At 43.0% G+C, this 19,779-nt stretch overlaps 1 protein-coding gene across 6 annotated transcripts in view; it reads right to left on the minus strand.

Moving 5' to 3' along the window:
- MAST2 (microtubule associated serine/threonine kinase 2) overlaps nucleotides 1–19,779 on the minus strand; it is a 221,440-nt gene that overhangs the window by 14,631 nt on the left and 187,030 nt on the right. For all 6 annotated transcript variants that reach the window (XM_032429999.1, XM_032429995.1, XM_032429988.1 and 3 more), the window contains 3 exons: nucleotides 17,715–17,869; nucleotides 15,815–15,890; nucleotides 4,710–4,919 (listed from right to left, as the gene is read on the minus strand). In XM_032429999.1, the coding sequence (XP_032285890.1) occupies nucleotides 4,710–4,919; nucleotides 15,815–15,890; nucleotides 17,715–17,869 (441 nt within the window). The remainder of the gene's footprint in view (nucleotides 1–4,709; nucleotides 4,920–15,814; nucleotides 15,891–17,714; nucleotides 17,870–19,779) is intronic.

A 19,779-nucleotide genomic window follows, 5' to 3' on the forward strand; every position in this document is an offset into this window, starting at 1 on the left:
CCTCCATCCAGACCCCAGCTCAAGGGGCAACTCTCAAGGGAGCTTTCACTGATCACTTCCCAACCCAGGCAGAATGTCAGGAATGGAAAGATTTCAAAGCAGGAGGGAGGCGACCCAACAGGTATTTTAGAAAGATCACTCTGGCTGTAGCGTGGACAGTGCACGGAAGAGCGCAAGCAGAAAAGCGGGAAAATCCATTAAGGGGCTACTGCGGTGATGTGCATGAAAAAGCCATAAACCCCGGCAGGAAGGATGGACAGAAACAGCCAGCCTGGGGCCATTTCCGAGGTAGATGAGGGAGTAGACGTGGGGGCTAGCAGAAGCAAGAAGAGAAGGGAAATGCAACTACAATTTTTGGGGCATTTCAGTGAACCCACAAATGAAATAAGAGCTGTAAGAAGATAAGTAGTTCAGGTAAGGGCAGGTGGAGAAGTTCTGTTTTGGACGTGCAGAGTTGGAGGTACCTATACTAGATACTTTCTTGGGTATTTACCCAGCCCAGGAGCCTTTCTCTCTTTTACGGAAACTGCTCTGACGTCTAGTAGCTACCTCTGTATTGTGTGGCTGCCCGTTCCATCCCACCTCGAGCAGCTGACCAGTGTGGATGACTCTCCTATGAATTTAAAAATGGACGGAAAGACAACTGTTAATACCAGTGTGGCAGAACTGTCGGGTGAAAAGGGATGGCCGCATCCACCAAAGACACAGAGGAAAAGCAGCACAGAGAAAAACAGCATGAGAGGAGAATGACCACTTCCTGAGCTTCCCACAGCTTTTGGTTTCTGGTTTTGGCCCCTTAGGGCCCGGTTGCATTCCTGTCTTCAATTCTCGAAGATCCACCCTTTTCATCTTTGTAATGAGTTTCCCCTTCCTGCTTAAACTACTCTGAGCTGGCTCTCTATTACTTGCAACCAAAGAATACTAACCAATCTGGGAAGTCAAAGTGGAGGCGTCTTTTTTGAAGCAGCTACAACACTGATCTGGAGCTAAGGAGAACAGGGAGGGACACAGCCAGGTGGGCGTGCTCAGTGTACGGACGACAATGAACGAGATGAAGCTGTCAGGGAGAGCGTGAAGGAGGAGGAGAACGACGCACAGGGTGGTGCCCTGCAGAACACCAACATTTAATACTTCTATTTTTTTTAAGTGTTTTTTTTGTTGTTGCTGTTGTTGTTTTGGTAATCTCTACATCCAACATGGGGCTCGAACTTACGACCCTGGGATCAAGAGTCGTGTGCTCTTCCGACTGAGCCAGCCAGATGCCCCGCTTAAGCAACATGAAACACCAGCATTTAAGAGATGGGCAGAGAAGGAACTTGTGAAGGGGCAGCAAGACTGTAAGACTGGAGAGAAGAGTGTCATGACCCCCAGCGGGGAAAAAGGTCCAGGAGAGGTATTCATGGTGTAGAGCTCTGTGGACTTGTGAAGATAGATGAGGATGGAAAGAGGCCATAGGATCTCTTTGGCAATTGGTTGGTTTGTTCCTTGGTGACTTCTGCCTGAACAGTTTTAGAGGAATGGTGGGAAGGGAAAGTAGAAGGCACAAGACTGAGCAGTGAACAGGTTGTTAGGAAAGAAAAATAACAAATGAGGACCATTTAAGAAAAAAATGGTTATCAAATGAAGAGAGAAGCTGGGCACTTGGTGAAACTCATTTATTCTTTTAAGACTTAGCCCAAGTATCAACTCTGTGAACCCTCTTCTAAGTCCTCTGCCTGTACCCCATCCCCCACCAAACACACAAGAACAGGAAGTAACCGTTCCCTTTTCTATGTTCTGTTTGCTCAGACCACATGGTACCACGTTGTTGTATAACCAGTTGTCTACAGCTACACTGTAGAGCTTTGTGAACAGAGAGACTGTGTCTTTTTTTCTTCCCTTACGCCCTAAGACTAGCATAGTGCCTCTTACATAGCTGACTTCAATGTTTGTTGATGAAGTGTTTGAAAATACGATCTCAGGCTCTGGAATAAGACAAACCTGGGTTTGGGTTCTAGCTCTGCTACTAAGAAATGAGTTACATTGGGCTCACCTAGCCTCTTTTAAAGCTTTGGTTTCCTCATCGGTAGATTTAGAGAATAGTAGTACCTTACTTACAGTGTTGTGAAGATTACATTAGATAAATTAAACGAGATCATGTATTGTCTAGTATGCACTGAGTGCTCGATAAATGATAGTGATATTTTCAATGTAAATCTTACCATGCCATTTTCCAAATTAAAACCATTCAATAATTTCCCCATTGCCTTCATGATAAAATCTAAGCTCCTCACGACACTTTAGCCTTTGCCCCTCCCATTCTAACGCTTCAAATTCATCTACCAACTCTTCCCTGCAGGCATCCTTCACCTACTTCATCTGCAATTCCTGGAATGCACCTAGTTCCTTTATACCTCTCAGAGTGGCCTGATTCCAGGGCCTGGCTAGTGCCCGCTCCTGGTGGGCAGACTGACCATAAGTGGTTGTTCCTGTGTATCCTTTGATTATTCTCATGCTACATTTACTGTTTACATTTGTTTTGTTGTACACAGGTTTGTAAATATTATTGCCTAAGATATTTGTATATAACTTGGGCTTTGTAGCTTTTATTTATTCAAAATTCACATGTTACTGACTTATGATGGTGGTCTACCCTGGGTACTATGTGGTTAAAAAAGAAAACACTTCCCTGCAAAAAAATTTTTAATGTGGAAACAATGAATTTCACGGAAAACAAAAAAAGGAAAAAAGAACAACAAAAAACTTTTTCCTAGGTCTGGTGAACTCCTACCTACTGGTCAAGACTCAAACTTTTCCCGAACTCTCCACGCAGAACTGTGCTCAGAACAGACCTCTACTATTCAGTGCTCATCAATCAAAATCACTATAATACATAAAAGTGAGATAATTCCTGTAGAGGGCTCAGGGTGGTGTCTGACACACAGTACACTTCAATAAATGATAAGTGTTCTTTTCACTTGTTGATGGGTCTGTAACCCCACTCAACAGCAAATTCCTTGAGGTGGAAACTGCAATGAGCTTTTTTCTGCATCCCCAGGGCCTAGCAAATTAGGGGACAGATGAACACACTGGCTCCGTATTCAGTGCTCTTATTGCACCAACCAAACTACTCCCAGAGGCCATGAGTCTGGGAAAATGCCTGAAGGTTTTGGGCAAGGCTCTGACTTTAGCATTTCACAAAATCAATCTTAGATATACAAGCAACCTGGGAAGTCACTCCACTTTGATCCTTTACCTGATGCCACAATCCTGGATTCCTATCCAGTGTTAGAAAGTTATTTTTGAACAGAAACAGAGCTGCCAGGGATTTGCATGAGAATTTAGTTTGCTTAAAATAATATTTCTACAATGTTTGAATTTAAGCATTACTCTTGAAATCAGAAAAAAACCATTTTTGTAGAAGGAAGCACTTTTTCATCTATTAAATCAAAACTTTCCTCACTGTAACTCTTATCCACTGGGTTAACAGGCCTTTTAGAGGACAGGGAACAATCTGCTACCTATTATGTATGAGAAATCCTCCAGTATTTGACAGCAATAATCATGGTCATCTTTAGTCATCTTTTCTCTAGATTCAACTGTTTCCTAATTAAAAACAAAACAAACAACTCCCTGCTCCTAATTTCTAGACTAACACACTAAAGTCCTGTTTGATCATAGCCCTGGGGTCTCAGCTCAGTTGGTACAACACCAGAGCAAGGTCATGTGTCAGAGGTAATAGGGGTCTGGATTAGGAAATACTCTAGTACATGAAGGGGCACATGTCCTCCCCACTGTACTAGTACTAATGGTGTAATATGGGGCAACTGTGATTTGAGGGGGGAAGGCAACTGACCACCTTATTGTAGAGGCTAAGAGGAAAGCAAACCCTAGAGCAGGAAGCAGTGGTTGAGAACTCACTGTATGGGGTGCCTGGGTGGCTCAGTTGCTTGAGCGTCCGACTCCTGGATTTGGCTCAAGTCACGATCTTGGGGTCCTGGGATTGAGTCCTGCGTCGGGCTCGCACTCAGCAGAGTCTGCTTGGGATTCTTTCCCCCTCCCTCTGCTCCTCCCCCACCACTCGCGTGTACAAGCATGCTCTCAAATACATAAATAAATAAAATCTTAAAAAAAAAAAAAAACACCTTACTGAATACTCTGGTCTTGACCATCTCTGGGTTACTTTATCTCTAGCTTCCCAAGAAGTCTTTTCATACTGGGGAGGATCAGGTCTCTAAACACCTAAATCCCTACTAGCAAACTTCTCACCATGTAAATACAATGTCAGGAAACAGAAAAACCCAGAGTGCAAGCCCTAGCCAGTTTCCCCCAGGCTGCGCAGAACCATTCTGAAGGCTCTGCTTACCCCAATATTTCCATTAGAAGAAAACTCACCACTGGGGCCACTTTTAGGCTTTGGGTTACAAATGCAGTCAAATATTTATGAATACTACCAATGTTGGTACTCAGGCAGAGTAAGTGGGATCAGAAAAAAGCCCACAGAACTGAGTTCTTTTGATACCAAACAGACTTCTCTTAGTAACGCAGGGGACTGAGGAGGAACCAAGTCCATCAGCACCACCCTTGGGGGTGCGTCCTGCATATGAGCAAGGAGGTGACAAGCTGGTCAAGAAGACTGGAAACACCACTAATGCCTTTATCTTAGCTTGGAATAAATAATCCACTACCTCATGGAGGATGTACCAGAGTTCTAGCACAAGGATACTCACATCTTGTAGAAGTTTCTCTAAATTCTCTTGAAGTTCATAGAAGTAATGTGATGTAATGAGACGATTCCGGGATTTATCCAGGCAGTCTCGGGCTATCTCAATCACCTGATGATGAATAAAGCTCAAGGTTCCATCTGCCAAGGGCAGCACACTGTCTGGCATGTTAGAGGAAATGAATTCTGCAAGATGCTCTTCCATTTGCGCAGTGGCCTGCAAATAAAAGCAGGAAAAGTGACACTTCCCTTCTAGTTGCAGCTCAGTCGGGAGCTCAGCCTGAAGGACTGTTAATAGCCTGAGGATACGCTCTGTGATCCTGGTTTCCTGATGCTGCATTTGGGGAACCCAACAACTACACATATGAAAAGATCACCCTTAAGTCAAATCAAAACATGGTCAAGGGGCGCCTGGGTGGTTCAGTGGATTAAGTGTCCAACTCTTGGTTTCTGCTCAGGTTGTGTGATCAAGCCCCCCTAGGGGCTCTGCGCTCAGTGGGGAGTCTGCTTCTCCTCCCTCTCCCTCTGCCCCTCCCCAGGCTCGTGTATGGTCTCTCTCTCTTTCTCTAAAATAAATAAATAAATCTTTAAAACAAACAGAAACATTATAGTCAAGGTCCTCTCTCATCTGGCCTTGTCTATCTCCCCTCACTACTTGGAGGCTGTGCTCTTTTGCTCTGAGGACCTGGAAGTGGTTGCTGCCCCCCATCCCCCAGAATGCAGCCTCAGGCCTGTTGATGCTGTTCCCTGTGTGTAGCTTCTTCACCTGCCAGGTCTGCCTGGCAAACTCCTAGCATTCCTTCCAATTTCAGTTCCCACATCATCTGTCTCTCCTCTGGGAAGTCGTTGATTCCTCCAGGCCACCTGGGGCCTCCTTTCCTCTGTGCTGCCGCTGGCCCTCACAACTGCAGAAACTTACTGTATGGACACTGCTGCTTTTTTTTTTTTTTTAAAGATTTTATTTATTTATTTAAGAGAGAGAGACTGAGAGAGAGAGCACATGAGAGGGGGGAGGGTCGGGAGGGTCAGAGGGAGAAGGAGACTCCCTGCCGAGCAGGGAGCCCGATGCGGGACTCGATCCAGGGACTCCAGGATCATGACCTGAGCCGAAGGCAGTCGCTTAACCAACTGAGCCACCCAGGCGCCCCGACACTGCTGCTTTTTAGAGACTTCCCTGTACTGGGAATTTCATGTCAGAGAGAATTTGATTTATCTCAGGATCCTCTTACTTGACCTTAGGACCCAAATGGACTAAGCAGATGCTCAGAGAGTGTTTACTGAAGGTGTGAACCTGCCTCCTCATGGACCTGGACCCTCAGAAGAGCAGAACAGGTGTCTGGCTCAGAAGCCTCTTGGGGACCTAACTTCATAGTCATGCCAAACGATAAATTATCTACAAGTTTCTAGCTGCCTATCTAGGACTTGGCCTTCTTTCCTTTGCCACCAGGTGGCAATTTCTGATTTCCAGTGTTTGTTTAGGGGTGTGTGTCTGATATTTTCACCATAAGAATTTTTGCCACATTTTTACTGCATAACTAATTGGCCACAAGGCAATTTTGCTGTAAAAGAAAACAATAACTGGTTGATAGTTTCATTTGACAGTTTGGTTTTATTTCTCAATGATGCAGTACTCCCACTCTTCATATAAATCTTAGCCTTCGTAACAGTCTATACAGTGGATCAGAGTTTTGAACCTACATTTCCCATAGAAATTTGGAACGTCTATAAACGGACATGTGACAATATGCCAAGGACAAAGAACAACATGGAAGGCTTTCACAATGCAATACAAAGCTCAGTTATAAATATGTATCCTCGTGGGACGCTTGGGTGGCCCAGTCAGTTAAGTGTCTGACTCTTGGTTTCGGCTCAGGTCGTGATATCGGGCCCGCATCGGGCTCTGTGCTTGGCTTGGAGTCTGCTTAGGATTCTGTCTTTCTCCCTCTGCCCCTCCCACTCATGCTCGCTCTTTCTTAAATCAGTCAATCAATCTTTAAAAAAAAAAAAAATACTTACCCTCGTATGTAGAAACTGATACTTCTCTTAATGAAGGAGGAAGTTTTGGTGAAAAAAGAAAAAGTGTGATGCCAAGCAAGAAGATGAATCAACAAGCAAAACCAAAATGTATAATGCTATGACCAAAAGACTTTGAAGATAAGTGCTTAGGTACAATCAACAAAACAAAATCAGTCATTTGTGCTGTCTTACCATGAATCTACACTATACATTTTGAAAGTATTAAAATATTCTGTATTTTGCAATAGTCTTTTAATTTTGTTATTTGTTTTTTTCTTTCATTATGCCTTTTTAAATAAATGTCCTTCATTTATCCTGGGGGACCTTAGTTTTTACAGCAAAATTGCCTAGTGGCCAATTAGCCATGTAGTGAAAGTGCTTATGTGAAACTACCTAGAACCGCATATATAAACACATATCTAAGTATATGTGCACATAGGTATGTGTTGTGTGGAGAATCTAAGTATATGTGCACATAAGTATGTGTTGTGTGGAGAGAGAGAGAGAAGCGGGGGGAGTGGAGAGGGAGTGGAAGGAAAGGAATCTTAATATATCTTCTCTAACAGTGCATCTTTACATTGATGGAGACAAGCATACAAAACACATGCAATGCTAGAATGACAATATGACACCTAATACATATAAGGAGGAGGAGGAAACATGTGAGGTGCATTTTAAACACTACACACTCCTAAACTTTTTAAAAAAATTCTTCATTTAATGGGCGCCTGGGTGGCTCAGTTGGTTAAGTGACTGCCTTCAGCTCAGGTCATGATCCTGGAGTCCCAGGATCGAGTCCCGCATCGGGCTCCCTGCTCGGCAGGGAGTCTGCTTCTCCCTCTGACCCTCCCGCCTCTCATGCTTTCTCTCTCTCAAATAAATAAATAAAAATCTTTAAAAAAAAAAAAAAATTCATTTAAATTCAATTTAGTTAACATATAGTATATTATTAGTTTCAGGGGTAGAATCTAGTGATTCATCAGTTGCACGTAACACCCAGGGCTCATTACATCACATGTCCTCCTTAAGGCCCATCACCCAATTACCCCAAGCCCCCCCACCTCCCTTCCAGCAACAACCCTGTTTGTTTCCTACTGTTCAGCGTCTCTTAAGGTTTGCCTCCCTCTCTATTTTCATCTTATTTTTCCTTCCCTTCCTCTATGTTCATCTGTTTTGTTTCTTAAATTCCACATGAGTAAAATCATATGGTATTTGTCTTTCTCTGACTGGCTTATTTCACTTAACATAATACCCTCTAATTCCATGCATGTCATTGCAAATGGCAAGGTTTCGTTCTTTTTGATGGCTTAGTAATATTCCATTTTATACATACATATATATATATATAACACCACATCTTCTTTATCCATTCATCAGTTGATGGACATTGGGCTCTTTCCATAGTTTGGCTATTGTGCTATAAACATTGGGGTGCATGTGCCCCTTCAAATCACTATGTTTGTATCCTTTGGATAAATCAGTAGTGCAATTGCTAGGTTGTATGGTAGCTCCATTTTTAACTTTTTGAGGAACTTTCATACTGTTTTCCATAGTGGCTACACCAGTTTGCATTCCTACCAACAGTGTAGGAAGTTTCCCCTTTCTCCGCATCCTTGCCAACATTTGTTGTTTCCTGACTTGTTAATTTTAGCCATTCTCACTGGTGTGAGGCGGTCTCTCATTGTGGTTTTGATTTGTATTTCCCTGATGCCAAGTGATGTTGAGCATTTTTTCATGTCTGTTGGCCATTTGGATGTCTTTGGAGAAATGTCTATTCATGTCTTCTGCCTATTTCTTTACTGGATTTTTGGGGGGTTTTTTTTGGGTGTTGAGTTTGAGAAGTTCTTTATAGATTTTGGATACTAGCCCTTTATCTGATAGGACATTTGCAAATATCTTCTCCCATTATGTAGGCTGCCTTTTAATTTTGTTGACTATTTCTCTTGCTGTGCAAAAGCTTTTTATCTTGATGAAGTCCCAATAATTAATTTTTGCCTTTGTTTCTCTCGTCTTTGGAGATGTGTCTAGCAAGAAGTTGCTGCAGCCAAGGTCACAGAGGTTGCTGCCGGGGTTCTCCTCTAGGATTTTTATGGATTCCTATCTCAGATTTAGAGGTCTTTCATCCATTTTGAGTTTATTTTTGTGTATGGTGTAAGAAAGTGGTCTAGTTTCATTCTTCTGCATGTGGCTGTCCAATTTCCTAACACCATTTGTTGAAGAGACTGTTTTTTTCCATTGGATAGTCTTTCCTGCTTTATTGAAGATTAGTTGACCACAGAGTTGAGGGTCATCCATTTCTGGGTTCTCTATTCTGTTCCACTGATCTCTGTGTCTGTTTTTGTGCCAGTACCATACTGTCTTGATGATGACAGCTTTGTAATACAGCTTGAAGTCCAGAATTGTGATGCCTCCAGCTTTGGTTTTCTTTTTCAACATTACTTTGGCTATTCAGGGTCTTTTCTGGTTCCATACAAATTTTAGGATTGTTTGTTCCAGCTCTATGAAAAATGCTGACAGTATTTTGATAGGGATTGCACTGAATGTGTAGATTGCTTTGGGGAGCACATTTTAGCAATATTTGTTCTTCCAATCCAGGAGGATGGAACATTTTTCCATTTCTTTGTGTCTTCCTCAATTTCTTTCATAAGTGTTCTATAGTTTTCAGAGTACAGATCCTTTTACCTCTTTGGTTAGGTAAAGATACCTAGATTCCTAGGTATCTTATGGTTTTTGATGTAATTGTAAATGGGATCGATTCCTTGATTTCTTTTTCTTCTGCATCATTTTTAGAGTATAGAAATGCAACTGACTTCTGTGCATTGATTTTATATCCTGCCACTAATTCCTGTATCAGTTCTAGCAATTTTCTGGTGGAGTCTTTTGGGTTTTCTAAATAGATTATCATGTTATCTGCGAAGAGTGAAAGTTTGACTTCTTCTTTACTGATCTGGATGCCTTTTATTTCTTTCTGTTGTCTGATTGCCGAGGCTAGGACTTCCAGTATTATGTCGAACAACAGTGGGGAGAGTGGACATCCTTGTGTTCCTAACCTTCCTTAGGGGAAAAGCTCTGTTATTTTCCTATTGAGGATGATATTTGCTGTGGGTTTCTGCATATGGCTTTTATGATATTGAGGTATGTTCCCTCTATCCCTACATGGCGGAGAGTTTTTATCAAGAAAGGATGCTGTATCTTGTCAAATGCTTTTTCTGTTATCTACTGAGAGGATCATATGGTTCTTGTCCTTTCTTTTATTAATGTAGTGTATCACATTGATTGATTTGCGAATGCTGAACCATCCTTTCAGCCCAGGAATAAATCCCACTTGGTCATGGTAAATAATCCTTTTAATGTACTACTGGATCCTATTAGCTAATATCTTGGTGAGAATTTATGCATCCATGTTCACCAGGGATATTGGTCTGTAATTCTCCTTTTTGGTGGGGTCTTTGTCTGGTTTTGGGATCAAGGTAATGCTGGCCTCACAGAAGGAGTTTGGAATTTTTCTTCCATTTCTATTTTTTTAAACAGTTTCAGAACAATAGATATTAATTCTTCTTTAAATGCTTGGTAAAATTTCACCGAGAGGCTATTTGGCCCTGGGCTCTTGTTTGTTTGATTACTGATTCAGTTTCTTTGCTGGTTATGGGTCTGTTCAGGTTTTCTGTTTCTTCCTGTTTCAGTTTTGGTAGTTTGTATGTTTCTAGGAATGCATCCATCTCTTCCAGATTGCTCTGGCATATAATTGCTCACAATGTATTCTTATAATTGTTTGTATTTCTTTGGTGTTGGTTGTGATCTGTCCTCTTTCTTTCATGATTTTATTTATTTGGATTCTTTCTCTTTTCTTTTGTGATAAGTCTGTCTAGGGGCTTATCAATCTTATTAATTCTTTCAAAGAAACAGCTCCTAGTTTAATTGATCTGTTCTACCGTTTTTTTATTCTATATCATTGATTTCTGCTCTAATCTTTATTATTTCTCTTCTCCTGCTGGATTTAGGCTTTATTTGCTGTTCTTTTTCCAGCTCCTTTAGGTGTAAGCTTAGGTTGTGTATTTGAGACTTTTCTTGTTTCTTGAGGAAGACCTGTATTGCTACACTTCCTTCTTAGGACTGCCTTTGCTGCATCCCAAAGGTTCTGAACTGTCATGTTTTCATTTTCATTTGCTTCCATGTATTTTTTTAATTCTTCTTTAATTTCCTGGTTGACCCATTCATTCTTTAATAGGATGCTCTTTAACCTCCATGTATTTGTGGTCCTTCCAAATTTTTTCTTGTGGTTGACTTCAAGTTTTAAAGCATTGTGGTTTAAAAATATGCACAGTTGGGCGCCTGAGTGGCTCAGTCGTTAAGCATCTGCCTTCGGCTCAGGTCATGATCCCAGGGTCCTGGGATCGAGTCCCACATCAGGCTCCCTGCTCGGCGGGAAGCCTGCTCTCCCTCTCCCACTCCCGCTGCTTGTGTTCCTGCTCTCACTTTCTCTGTCTCCGTCAAATAAATAAATAAGATCTTTTAAAAAAATATGCATGGTATAATCTCAATCTTTTTGTGCCAGTTGAGACCTGATTTGTGACCTAGTATGTGACCTATTCTGGAGAATGTTCCATGTGTACTCGAGAAGAATGTATATTCTGCTGCTTTAGGATGAAATGCTCTGAATATATCTGTTAAGTCCATCTGGTCCAGTGTGTCATTCAAAGCCCTTGTTTCCTTCTTGATCTGCTTAGATGATCTGTTTATTGCTGTGAGTGGGGTGTTAAAAGTCTCCTACTATTATTGTATTATTACCAAGGAGTTTCTTTAATTTTGTTATTGATTATGTATTTGGCTGCTCCCAAGCTAGGGGCATAAAGATTTACAATTGTTAGATCTTTTTGTTGGATAGACCCTTTATTATGATACAGTGTCCTTCTTCATCTCTTATTACAGTCTTTGGTTTAAAATCTAGTTTGTCTGATATAATGATGGCTACTCCAGCTTTCTTTTGAGGTCCATTGGCATGATAAATGGTTTTCCACTGCCTTACTTTCAATGTGGAGGTATCTTTGAGTCTAAAATGAGTCTCTTGTAAGCAGCATATCAATGGATCTTGTTTTTTTAACCCATTCTGATACTTACGTCTGTTGATTGGAGCATTTAGTCCATTTACATTCAGAGTAATTATTGAAGGATATGAATTAAGGCCACTGTATTACCTATAAAGTCAATGTTCCTGTAGACAGTCTCTATTCCTTTCTGGTCTTTGTTACTTTTGTGCTCTCTCTCTGCTCAAAGGATCCCCTTTAATATTTCTTGCAGGGCTGGTTTAGTGTTCACAAATTCCTTTAGTTTTCGTTTGTTCTGGAAACTCTTTATCTCTCCTATTCTGAATGACAGCCTTACTGGATAAAGTATTCTAGGCTGCATATTCAACTTAGCATGTTGAATATATCATGCCAGTCCTTTCTGGCCTGCCAGGTCTCTGTGGACAGGTCTGCTGCCAGCCTTATATGTCTACCCCTGTAGGTTAAGGACCTCTTGTCCCGAGCTCCTTTCAGGATTTTCTCTTCATTTTTGAAATTTGCAAGTTCACTATTATATGTTGAGGTGTTGACCTATTTTTATTGATTTTGAGGGGGGTTCTCTGTGCCTCCTGAACTTGAAGCCTGTTTCCTTCCCCAGAGTAGGGAAGTTCTCAGCTATAATTTGTTCAAATAAACCTTCTGCCCCTCTCTCCTGCTCCTAATCTTCTGGGACCTCTATTATCTGGATATTATTTTGCTTCATGGAATTGCTGAATTCTCTAAGTCTCCCTTCGTGATCCAGTAGTTTTCTTTCTCTCTTTTCAGCTTCCTTATTTTCCATCATTTTATCTTCCATATCACTGACTCGCTCTTCTGCCTCATTCATTCTCGTTTTTATAGCCTTCATGTGGGACTGCATCTTGGTAATAGCATTTTTAATTTCAGCCTGCCTAGATATTAGTTCTTTTATTTCTACAGTAAAGGATTCTATAGTGCCTTCTATGCTTTTTTCAAGCCCAGCTAATATCTTTATAATCGTTGTTTTAAATTCTAGTTCAGACATCTTACTTATATCTGTATTGATTAAATCCCTGGCAATAAGTACTACCCTATTCTTTCTTTTGGGTTGAATTTCTCCGTCTTGTCATTTTGTCCAGAAAAGAAGAAATAAGAAAAAAAAATAACAACAGAAAAACAAACAAACCAGAACAAAAACAAAAACAAAACAAGAAACAAAGAAACAAAACAAAACAAAAAACTAGATCCTGGGTGTGTTTTGGTCTGCTTGTTACAAGAAACTAGATCCCAAAATAAGAAAGAAGGAAAAACTTATATATACATACAAAAATAAAATACAATGAAACACAAAATATACATAATGTGTATATAAAAATAAAAATTTAAAAATAATTGAATAAAAATCTTTTAAAAAAATTTAAAAAAAGAATTGAAAAAATAAGAAAATAACTGAAAAAAATACTGAAAGACTAAAGAATTAAAAAAAAAAATCAAAACAATGAATACTATATACTGTTTTCCCCAAGAGCTGAAGCTTTGTAGCCCTCTATGATCAGTATACTTGATGCAAGCCAGTTGTCTGAGCTGCTCTTCTGGGGGAGAGGCCTGTTGCACTAATTCTCAGGTGCACTTGCCCTACTGGAAATTCACCTTCAGTGCACAGGGAGGCAGGGCTTGGTGTAGGCAGCTCCGGATTCTACTATGTGGTGCTGTTTTGCTCCCTGAAGGCTTTCAAGCACTGACAGGAGGGATGAAAATGGCGGCACCCTGATCTCTAGCCCTGGAGCTTGAAAGTTCGTGCCCCCCTCCCCACTTTGGTGAGCCCTCACAGAAAAGCAGTCAATCACTCTTGTCTCCCTGGTTTCCCTTAGAACTCTGTGTTCACCTGGCCTGTGCCTGAGTGTTTTTATCTGAGTGAGTTTCAAAACTCCAAATTTTTTTTTTTTTTAAGATTTATTTACTTATTTGAGAGAGAGAGAGAGAGAGCACACAGAGGGAGAGGGAGAAGCAGACTCCCCACTGAGCAGGGAGCCCAATGCGGGCCTCAATCCCAGGACCCTGCAATCATGACCTGAGCCGAAGGCAGATGCTTAACTGACCGAGCCACCCAGGCGCCCCTCAAAACTCCAAATTTTATGTACACCTGCAGCATGAACCAGTGCTCTTTCTCCCGGGGGGGGGGGGGGCGGTCTCATCTCGCTTCTGCCGTTTGCTGGACTCCTGCCAGTAAAGCGGTCCCATGACTGCACAGCGGTTCACAGTTTATGGCAACACAGAGCAGAAAGCCGGCACCTAGACTTGCTGTTTTTAGCCATTTTCCCCACTCTTGTGCCTGGGAACTCTGCCTCACTCAGGCACCCCCATTCTTCTTGTGACCCCGGGGATCCTGAGACCATGCTGTGGACCCTGGGATTCTACCCCGCTTTGCCACCTAAGCACCTTTAAGCCAGGGACGTATCCCACTGCAGCAGACTTCTGAAAGTTCCGATTTTGTGCTCTGCTGCTTATAATACTTTGTGGTAGCCTCCTTAAGCAGGCTCCCTTCCCTCCACTGTATCCTGCCATATCACCCCGGATTCAAATCTCCACCCCTCCTACCTTCTAAAAAGTGGTCACTTTTCTACTTGCAGAATTGCAGCATCTCTTTTCTCAGATCTCCAACTGATTTCACAGGTATTCAGAATGATCTGAAACTATCTAGCTGTATTCAAGGGACCAAACTTAGGGTCCCTTACTCCTCAGTCATCTTAACTCCACACCCCACTCCTAAACGTCTTTATACAGGATCAAGCATAACAGCATGATTCCCCAGCTGTCCATTGTGCCCTCTTCTTCACTCCTCCTCTCTAAAGCCTGCTCCAAGGCTAGAAAACATAGACCATGGGGAGCAGAGAAATAACAGCTCACACTTACTGAGTGCTTACTATGTCCTGGGCATAGTTAGAAAAGTTTAATGCTCATTAATCTTCACAAACTCTCTATGTGATAAATACTCTCATTATCCCAAATTACAGATGAGGCATATGAAGCTCAGAGAAGTTAAATCATCTGTCCAGGGTCACATAACTAGTAAATGGTAGAAGCAGATTTGAAACCATTTAGTCTGGTTCCAGAATGTGTGTCCTTCCTTACTGCTATGCTTCACTGTGTATGTCAAGAGGGAAAGCACAGGGCTTCATACCATTTCCCTAAGCCACCCACGTGTGTCCAGGAGACTATACCGGAGTCTAGAAAAAGTACACTCTCAGAAGAGCAGGGAAGCACCGCACACTGCAGCCCCTGGACTCAGACGAATAGGTAGACGCAGGGAAGTCTGGACAAGAGGCTTGAGGGCTCCATGCTCCTTGTTGTCATGGACAGGAAAACTGTGTCAGTGCCCTGGTTCTGACAGAGCTGGCTATGTTCTGCAGGAACAGGGCCTGTCATGAGGTGAGGTCAGAGCTTATAGGCATGCCGTGGTCAAAAAGAAATGCAAATGGAAAATAAGACCCTAGGTTCCACATACACAACGGTTTCTAGCCAAACCACAGAGCTGCGAAGACTTTTTCTCAGCTATCTCAGGAGAGTAATTTGCCTTCCTTCCTCAGCAGTTTCCTGCTTGGGAACTCTGTCTCCCACCTTCCTGCTCCCTCCGGCCAGCCTCCTGCCAGTCCAGCACACCGGTCTGTGCACACTCCGGGCTTGGTGATGAGGCACTGCTTAAGAAATCTGCATAGAATGAACATGCCTTCCGATAGCGAATCCCGTTCTGCAGGGACTCTAACTCGAGGCCCTGATGCGCATGGTTAGAGACAAGGTCCCAGTTCTCTCCTTCCCCATAACATATGGGGGAACACCTTTTTAACATCTCCCCCTAGATACCTCCCCAGGGAGTGGAGAAATAGAGGCCCTCCAAATATTAGCCCCAAACTCATAGGCCTCTGTTGCCGCCTCTTCTCCAGCAGTCTGACAGCCTGGCGCTTGTCTCCTCCTCCTCCTGGGTGCCTTTCTGCTCTTCTTGATTACCTTTGGTGAGAGCACTCCATCCCCTCACCCCCAGTCTTCCCACAGGGGCAGCCAACCTCAGGATCCTTACCTTAGGGAATCTTTCTTTGTATACATGATTCATCATTATTATTTCACTGTCGAAGGAAACTGGGGACCGTCCAGGACTAAATAAGAAAGACACATTGTGTTATTTTAGTGCCATGGAACTCTCAAGAAGAAAGATGACCATCCCCAGAGTCCCTGCCCTCCCACTGTCTGCAGCACTCCCACCTTAATGAGTGCTGAGTTCTGGAGTCTTCCTTTTTCCTGAAGCTCCCAGCACACCTTGTTTAGCTCAAAATGGTGCCATCTGGAACCAGGCTACCTTCCTGTAAGAAGCCTGACTTTCATAAAGACCTCTGCCAGGGCCTGAAAAGGCCTAGAAAGGAGGAAACCACTCCTGAGTCTACTGGTGGCTTTCCTAGGATGACCTCCCCCAGAACAGAACTCTCTGGGTCTTCTTTGCTTTGGCCAGTGGGGTTTTGAGTATATCCCAGCATGTTCTAGGAATCAAATCAAATCAAACCACCACCAGAAACACCAAAGGAAGACCATGTATACCTGTATCCTTTTCCAAACAAGCTGCAGCCAATGAGGCCAATCCAGCCTGCAGTGAGTTATTAGCCTGGGTCATCTAAATCTTCCTCTTTGGCCCATGTGCAGTTACATCTTCTTAAAGGATTTCAAAGTTTGATCCACAGAAATGAATGGATATTTGAGTCCTGCCCAGTTTGGTGCCCCTGACATATGACCTAAGTTGAGTTAGGTTCAGAATTGTTCTTCTCTGCCTTTCCTCCCTGGAGTGAGCCACGGTCTGCTTGCTGTATCAGTACGCATTACCAAGTATTTTAAGAGTAATATAGCAGGGATTTCCCTGATACACTATATTCTTCTCAGTCTCATATGGCCTAAAATGAACCTTTTACCCTGTGCATTGTGGAAAGCACCGATTCAGGTATTCCTATGAGTGAAACAAAGAAAGGCACTGAGATCCACACTCCACAAAAACTCATTTGTGTTTTTGATCCTTTACACAACAGTCCCCGTGATCATCTTCATTAGTCTCTGAACTTGAACCCATCTTTGTGGTCTGGCTCAGCTTACTCCCTGATACTCAGGGAATATAATCCCTGAGGAGATTCTCCGTGGCAGGCCCTGCTCCTCTGGGTTCCCACCCCGAACATATTAGCCAATTAATCATTTCCTAGGAGCTCTGGAAAGCTGACCTCAGTCACTAAAGCCAGGCCCATTTTAATTTCCACCCTCTTCCTTAACCTGGAATTTTGGCATAATTTTAAACCAGCTAATGCCAAAGAAAAGAGCTAATTAATCAAAGGAATTCATAGATAAATCAGCTGCTAAGGTTTGTTTGGTTTGATGAGCCCAGGTGATTCAGGGAAATGAGTGAGATTCAGATGGGCATTTCATTCTGCTTCTGAAATGGGCTTCTTCCCCAAGTCAGCCGCAAGTGTCTTCAGCAGCACCTTTTGTAGCTGGCTTAGTTTCTATACCCTGGGCCTGTGGGTTCTGCAGCCAGGTAACTATAAGAATGGATGATACTATTACTCTCCTTTTGCTAAGTGGAGTTTAAAGTATATTCCCACTGCTAACTACCCTCAAACGGAAAAGAGAGGGACCACTTGACAGGGTCATCAGGTGTGCCTGAGCATCACTGGCCTTGGCTCATTTGAGCTAAGCTCTGGGTTGGCGAGCTACGCCTCACAGACCAAATCTGGCCCGCTGCCTGTCTTCGTAAATAAAGTTTATGAGATGTCTGGATGCTTTCCCACTATAACAGCAGAGTTAAGTAGTTGCCACAGAGACTGTATGGCGTACAAAGCTTCAATTATTTACTCTCTTGCCCTTTATAACTGTTTGCCTATTCCTACGCTGTGCAGAAAAGCCGAGCTCCACAGGCCCTGGGGTAGCAGGCAGAGAGTAGCCCTCACCTGAGGCTGCGAGAGCGGGGCCGCATGGCCGGAGACTGCCGTCCCTCCTCATCTGGTACACTCTCTGTGCTGAAATGCTTCGTCAAAAAGTGCAGCTCATCGGCTGTAGGCTGGAAGGGCAACTGGTGCAGCTTTTCCTGTGAGGAACATGATGACTAGAGAGAAAAACATTAACAAGCAGCATTACAGACATGTCTCAGGGCAGTCCAGGCACAGAGAGGACTTCCCAAAGCTAACCCACAGCAGGCCTTCTTTGCCTTGCTCCTTTTCGCCTCCATTGTGCACGATTCCCCTCTCTACTCCTTCCGAGGCTTCAGTCCTGAGGAAGCCAAGATACTAGGAACCTTCATGAGTCTGGCAGGCAGTTGGATCCAGGCATTCACAAGTGGGTGGTGTGGGTGTCCGTAACTACCTAGGGAACCTCTTTTGGTGGCAAAAGGCAGATTCTTCTGCATGGATGCTTTGCCCTCAGTGAAGCTTTTGGCTAGTTGGAATGGCAAGTAATTAATAAATCATGCTTCCTGGCTTAGGAATTGTCCCAGGTATACTCAGCCTACATATGAAATCCCTGGAAGTTTTCCCTTCCACAGTGCTGGGAGAACTCGGTAATGTTTCCTTTCGGCTGTTACCCAAAGGACAACTGGCACGGCTGAGGCTAGGAAGACTGTGGCCATACTCTAGGGACACAAATAGGCAAGAAAATCTGGCAGGGAAGAAAATCACTTTTAGATCTGGAACCCAAAGATTAGACGTGACCTGAAAATGACGAAGAATTCCAAACAGGGCCCAATGACTGAGATTCCAGACAAGAGCCCACTGCCAACCATGACAGACCATGTGAGGGAGCGAGCCATGCTCCTGCAGGCATCCCAGAGATGCAGCGACCGCGGTGACAGCCTAGTACAGCACCAGAATCGGGGAAGGCCCCCTTTCCTGACAAAACTGGCTAAGAGAGCAGGCAAGTCTAACATCACTGGCTCAGTTTCTGTTCATCAACTGATGAAGGATCTGGGGTTTAAATATCCAAATCCATTTAGAGTCAAAGCTGCAGCACCACACTAAGAAAACTCTCTTGCCACAAGTAAGTCTCAATACCAAGTGAGAAATCAGAATTTTTTGGGGGGCAAACAGTACAGGCTTCTGTCATGGAATGCTATAATACATGAAGCTATAAACAGCTTGGGGGAGGTCTCCCCAGGGCTCTGTCTTGGCCACATTTTGGAAAATGGGTTGCACAGAAGCTGTAAAAAGTATCTTCACCCAACTGCCACTGACAGGAAGTAAAATTTTTGTATCCCAATAAAATAAGCAGCAGCCATGGGTTGAGTCTATTAAAATTTACTGAACAGGTATATATTATATATATAATATGACTCTTGCCTTAGGTCTAAAAAGTCACCTGTCCGGTAAAGGTTTATAGGGAAAGCGATATTTACCAGGGAAAGATCTGAAGCTTAACTGCCGCTAAAAGACCAATGAGACCTTTGGATTACTTTATGAGTTATATCTAGGTCAACGGAGGAAATGATACTCCTTCTACCTGCTTGGGAGTCACAAATGTCAACAAGCTGCCCTGGGAAGACTGGAAGAATGGTGGAGGACATGGGGAACGGGCCACCCAGTGTGCTGCCCGACCCAGCCTGCAAAGCCTACAGTACTTACTATTTGGCTCTTTACAGAAAGAGTTTGCCAACCTTGTCATCCTGGCTTCAATTAAAACTTGCTCAATGAGGAAGACTCATTTTACGGTCAATTGTGCATAGCAGCAATTAGGACATCTGTTGTGTTTTAGGCTAAAACCTTCTCTAAAAAAACATAACTAGAAGTTTTAGAGACAGGCCCAGCTTTTTGCTGATACACATCAAACTTGAATATCAAATAATCATCCTTCTCTTCTTTTTTTGAAAGGAAAAGGTGAAAGAGGAGAAAGAGGGTCCATCAGGCCTTTGGGACATGGGAGGGGTTATCTGCTCTTGGTTGCAGTTCTAGAAGTAAGATGAAGGAAACAGGGGAACCATGTTTAGGATCCTCCACATCTGGCAAAGCAAAAGTCCATCCTCAAGCC

This window comes from Phoca vitulina, unplaced genomic scaffold (assembly GCF_004348235.1).
Source record: "Phoca vitulina isolate PV1807 unplaced genomic scaffold, GSC_HSeal_1.0 scaffold2, whole genome shotgun sequence".
In the NCBI taxonomy this organism is placed as follows: Eukaryota; Metazoa; Chordata; class Mammalia; order Carnivora; family Phocidae; genus Phoca; species Phoca vitulina.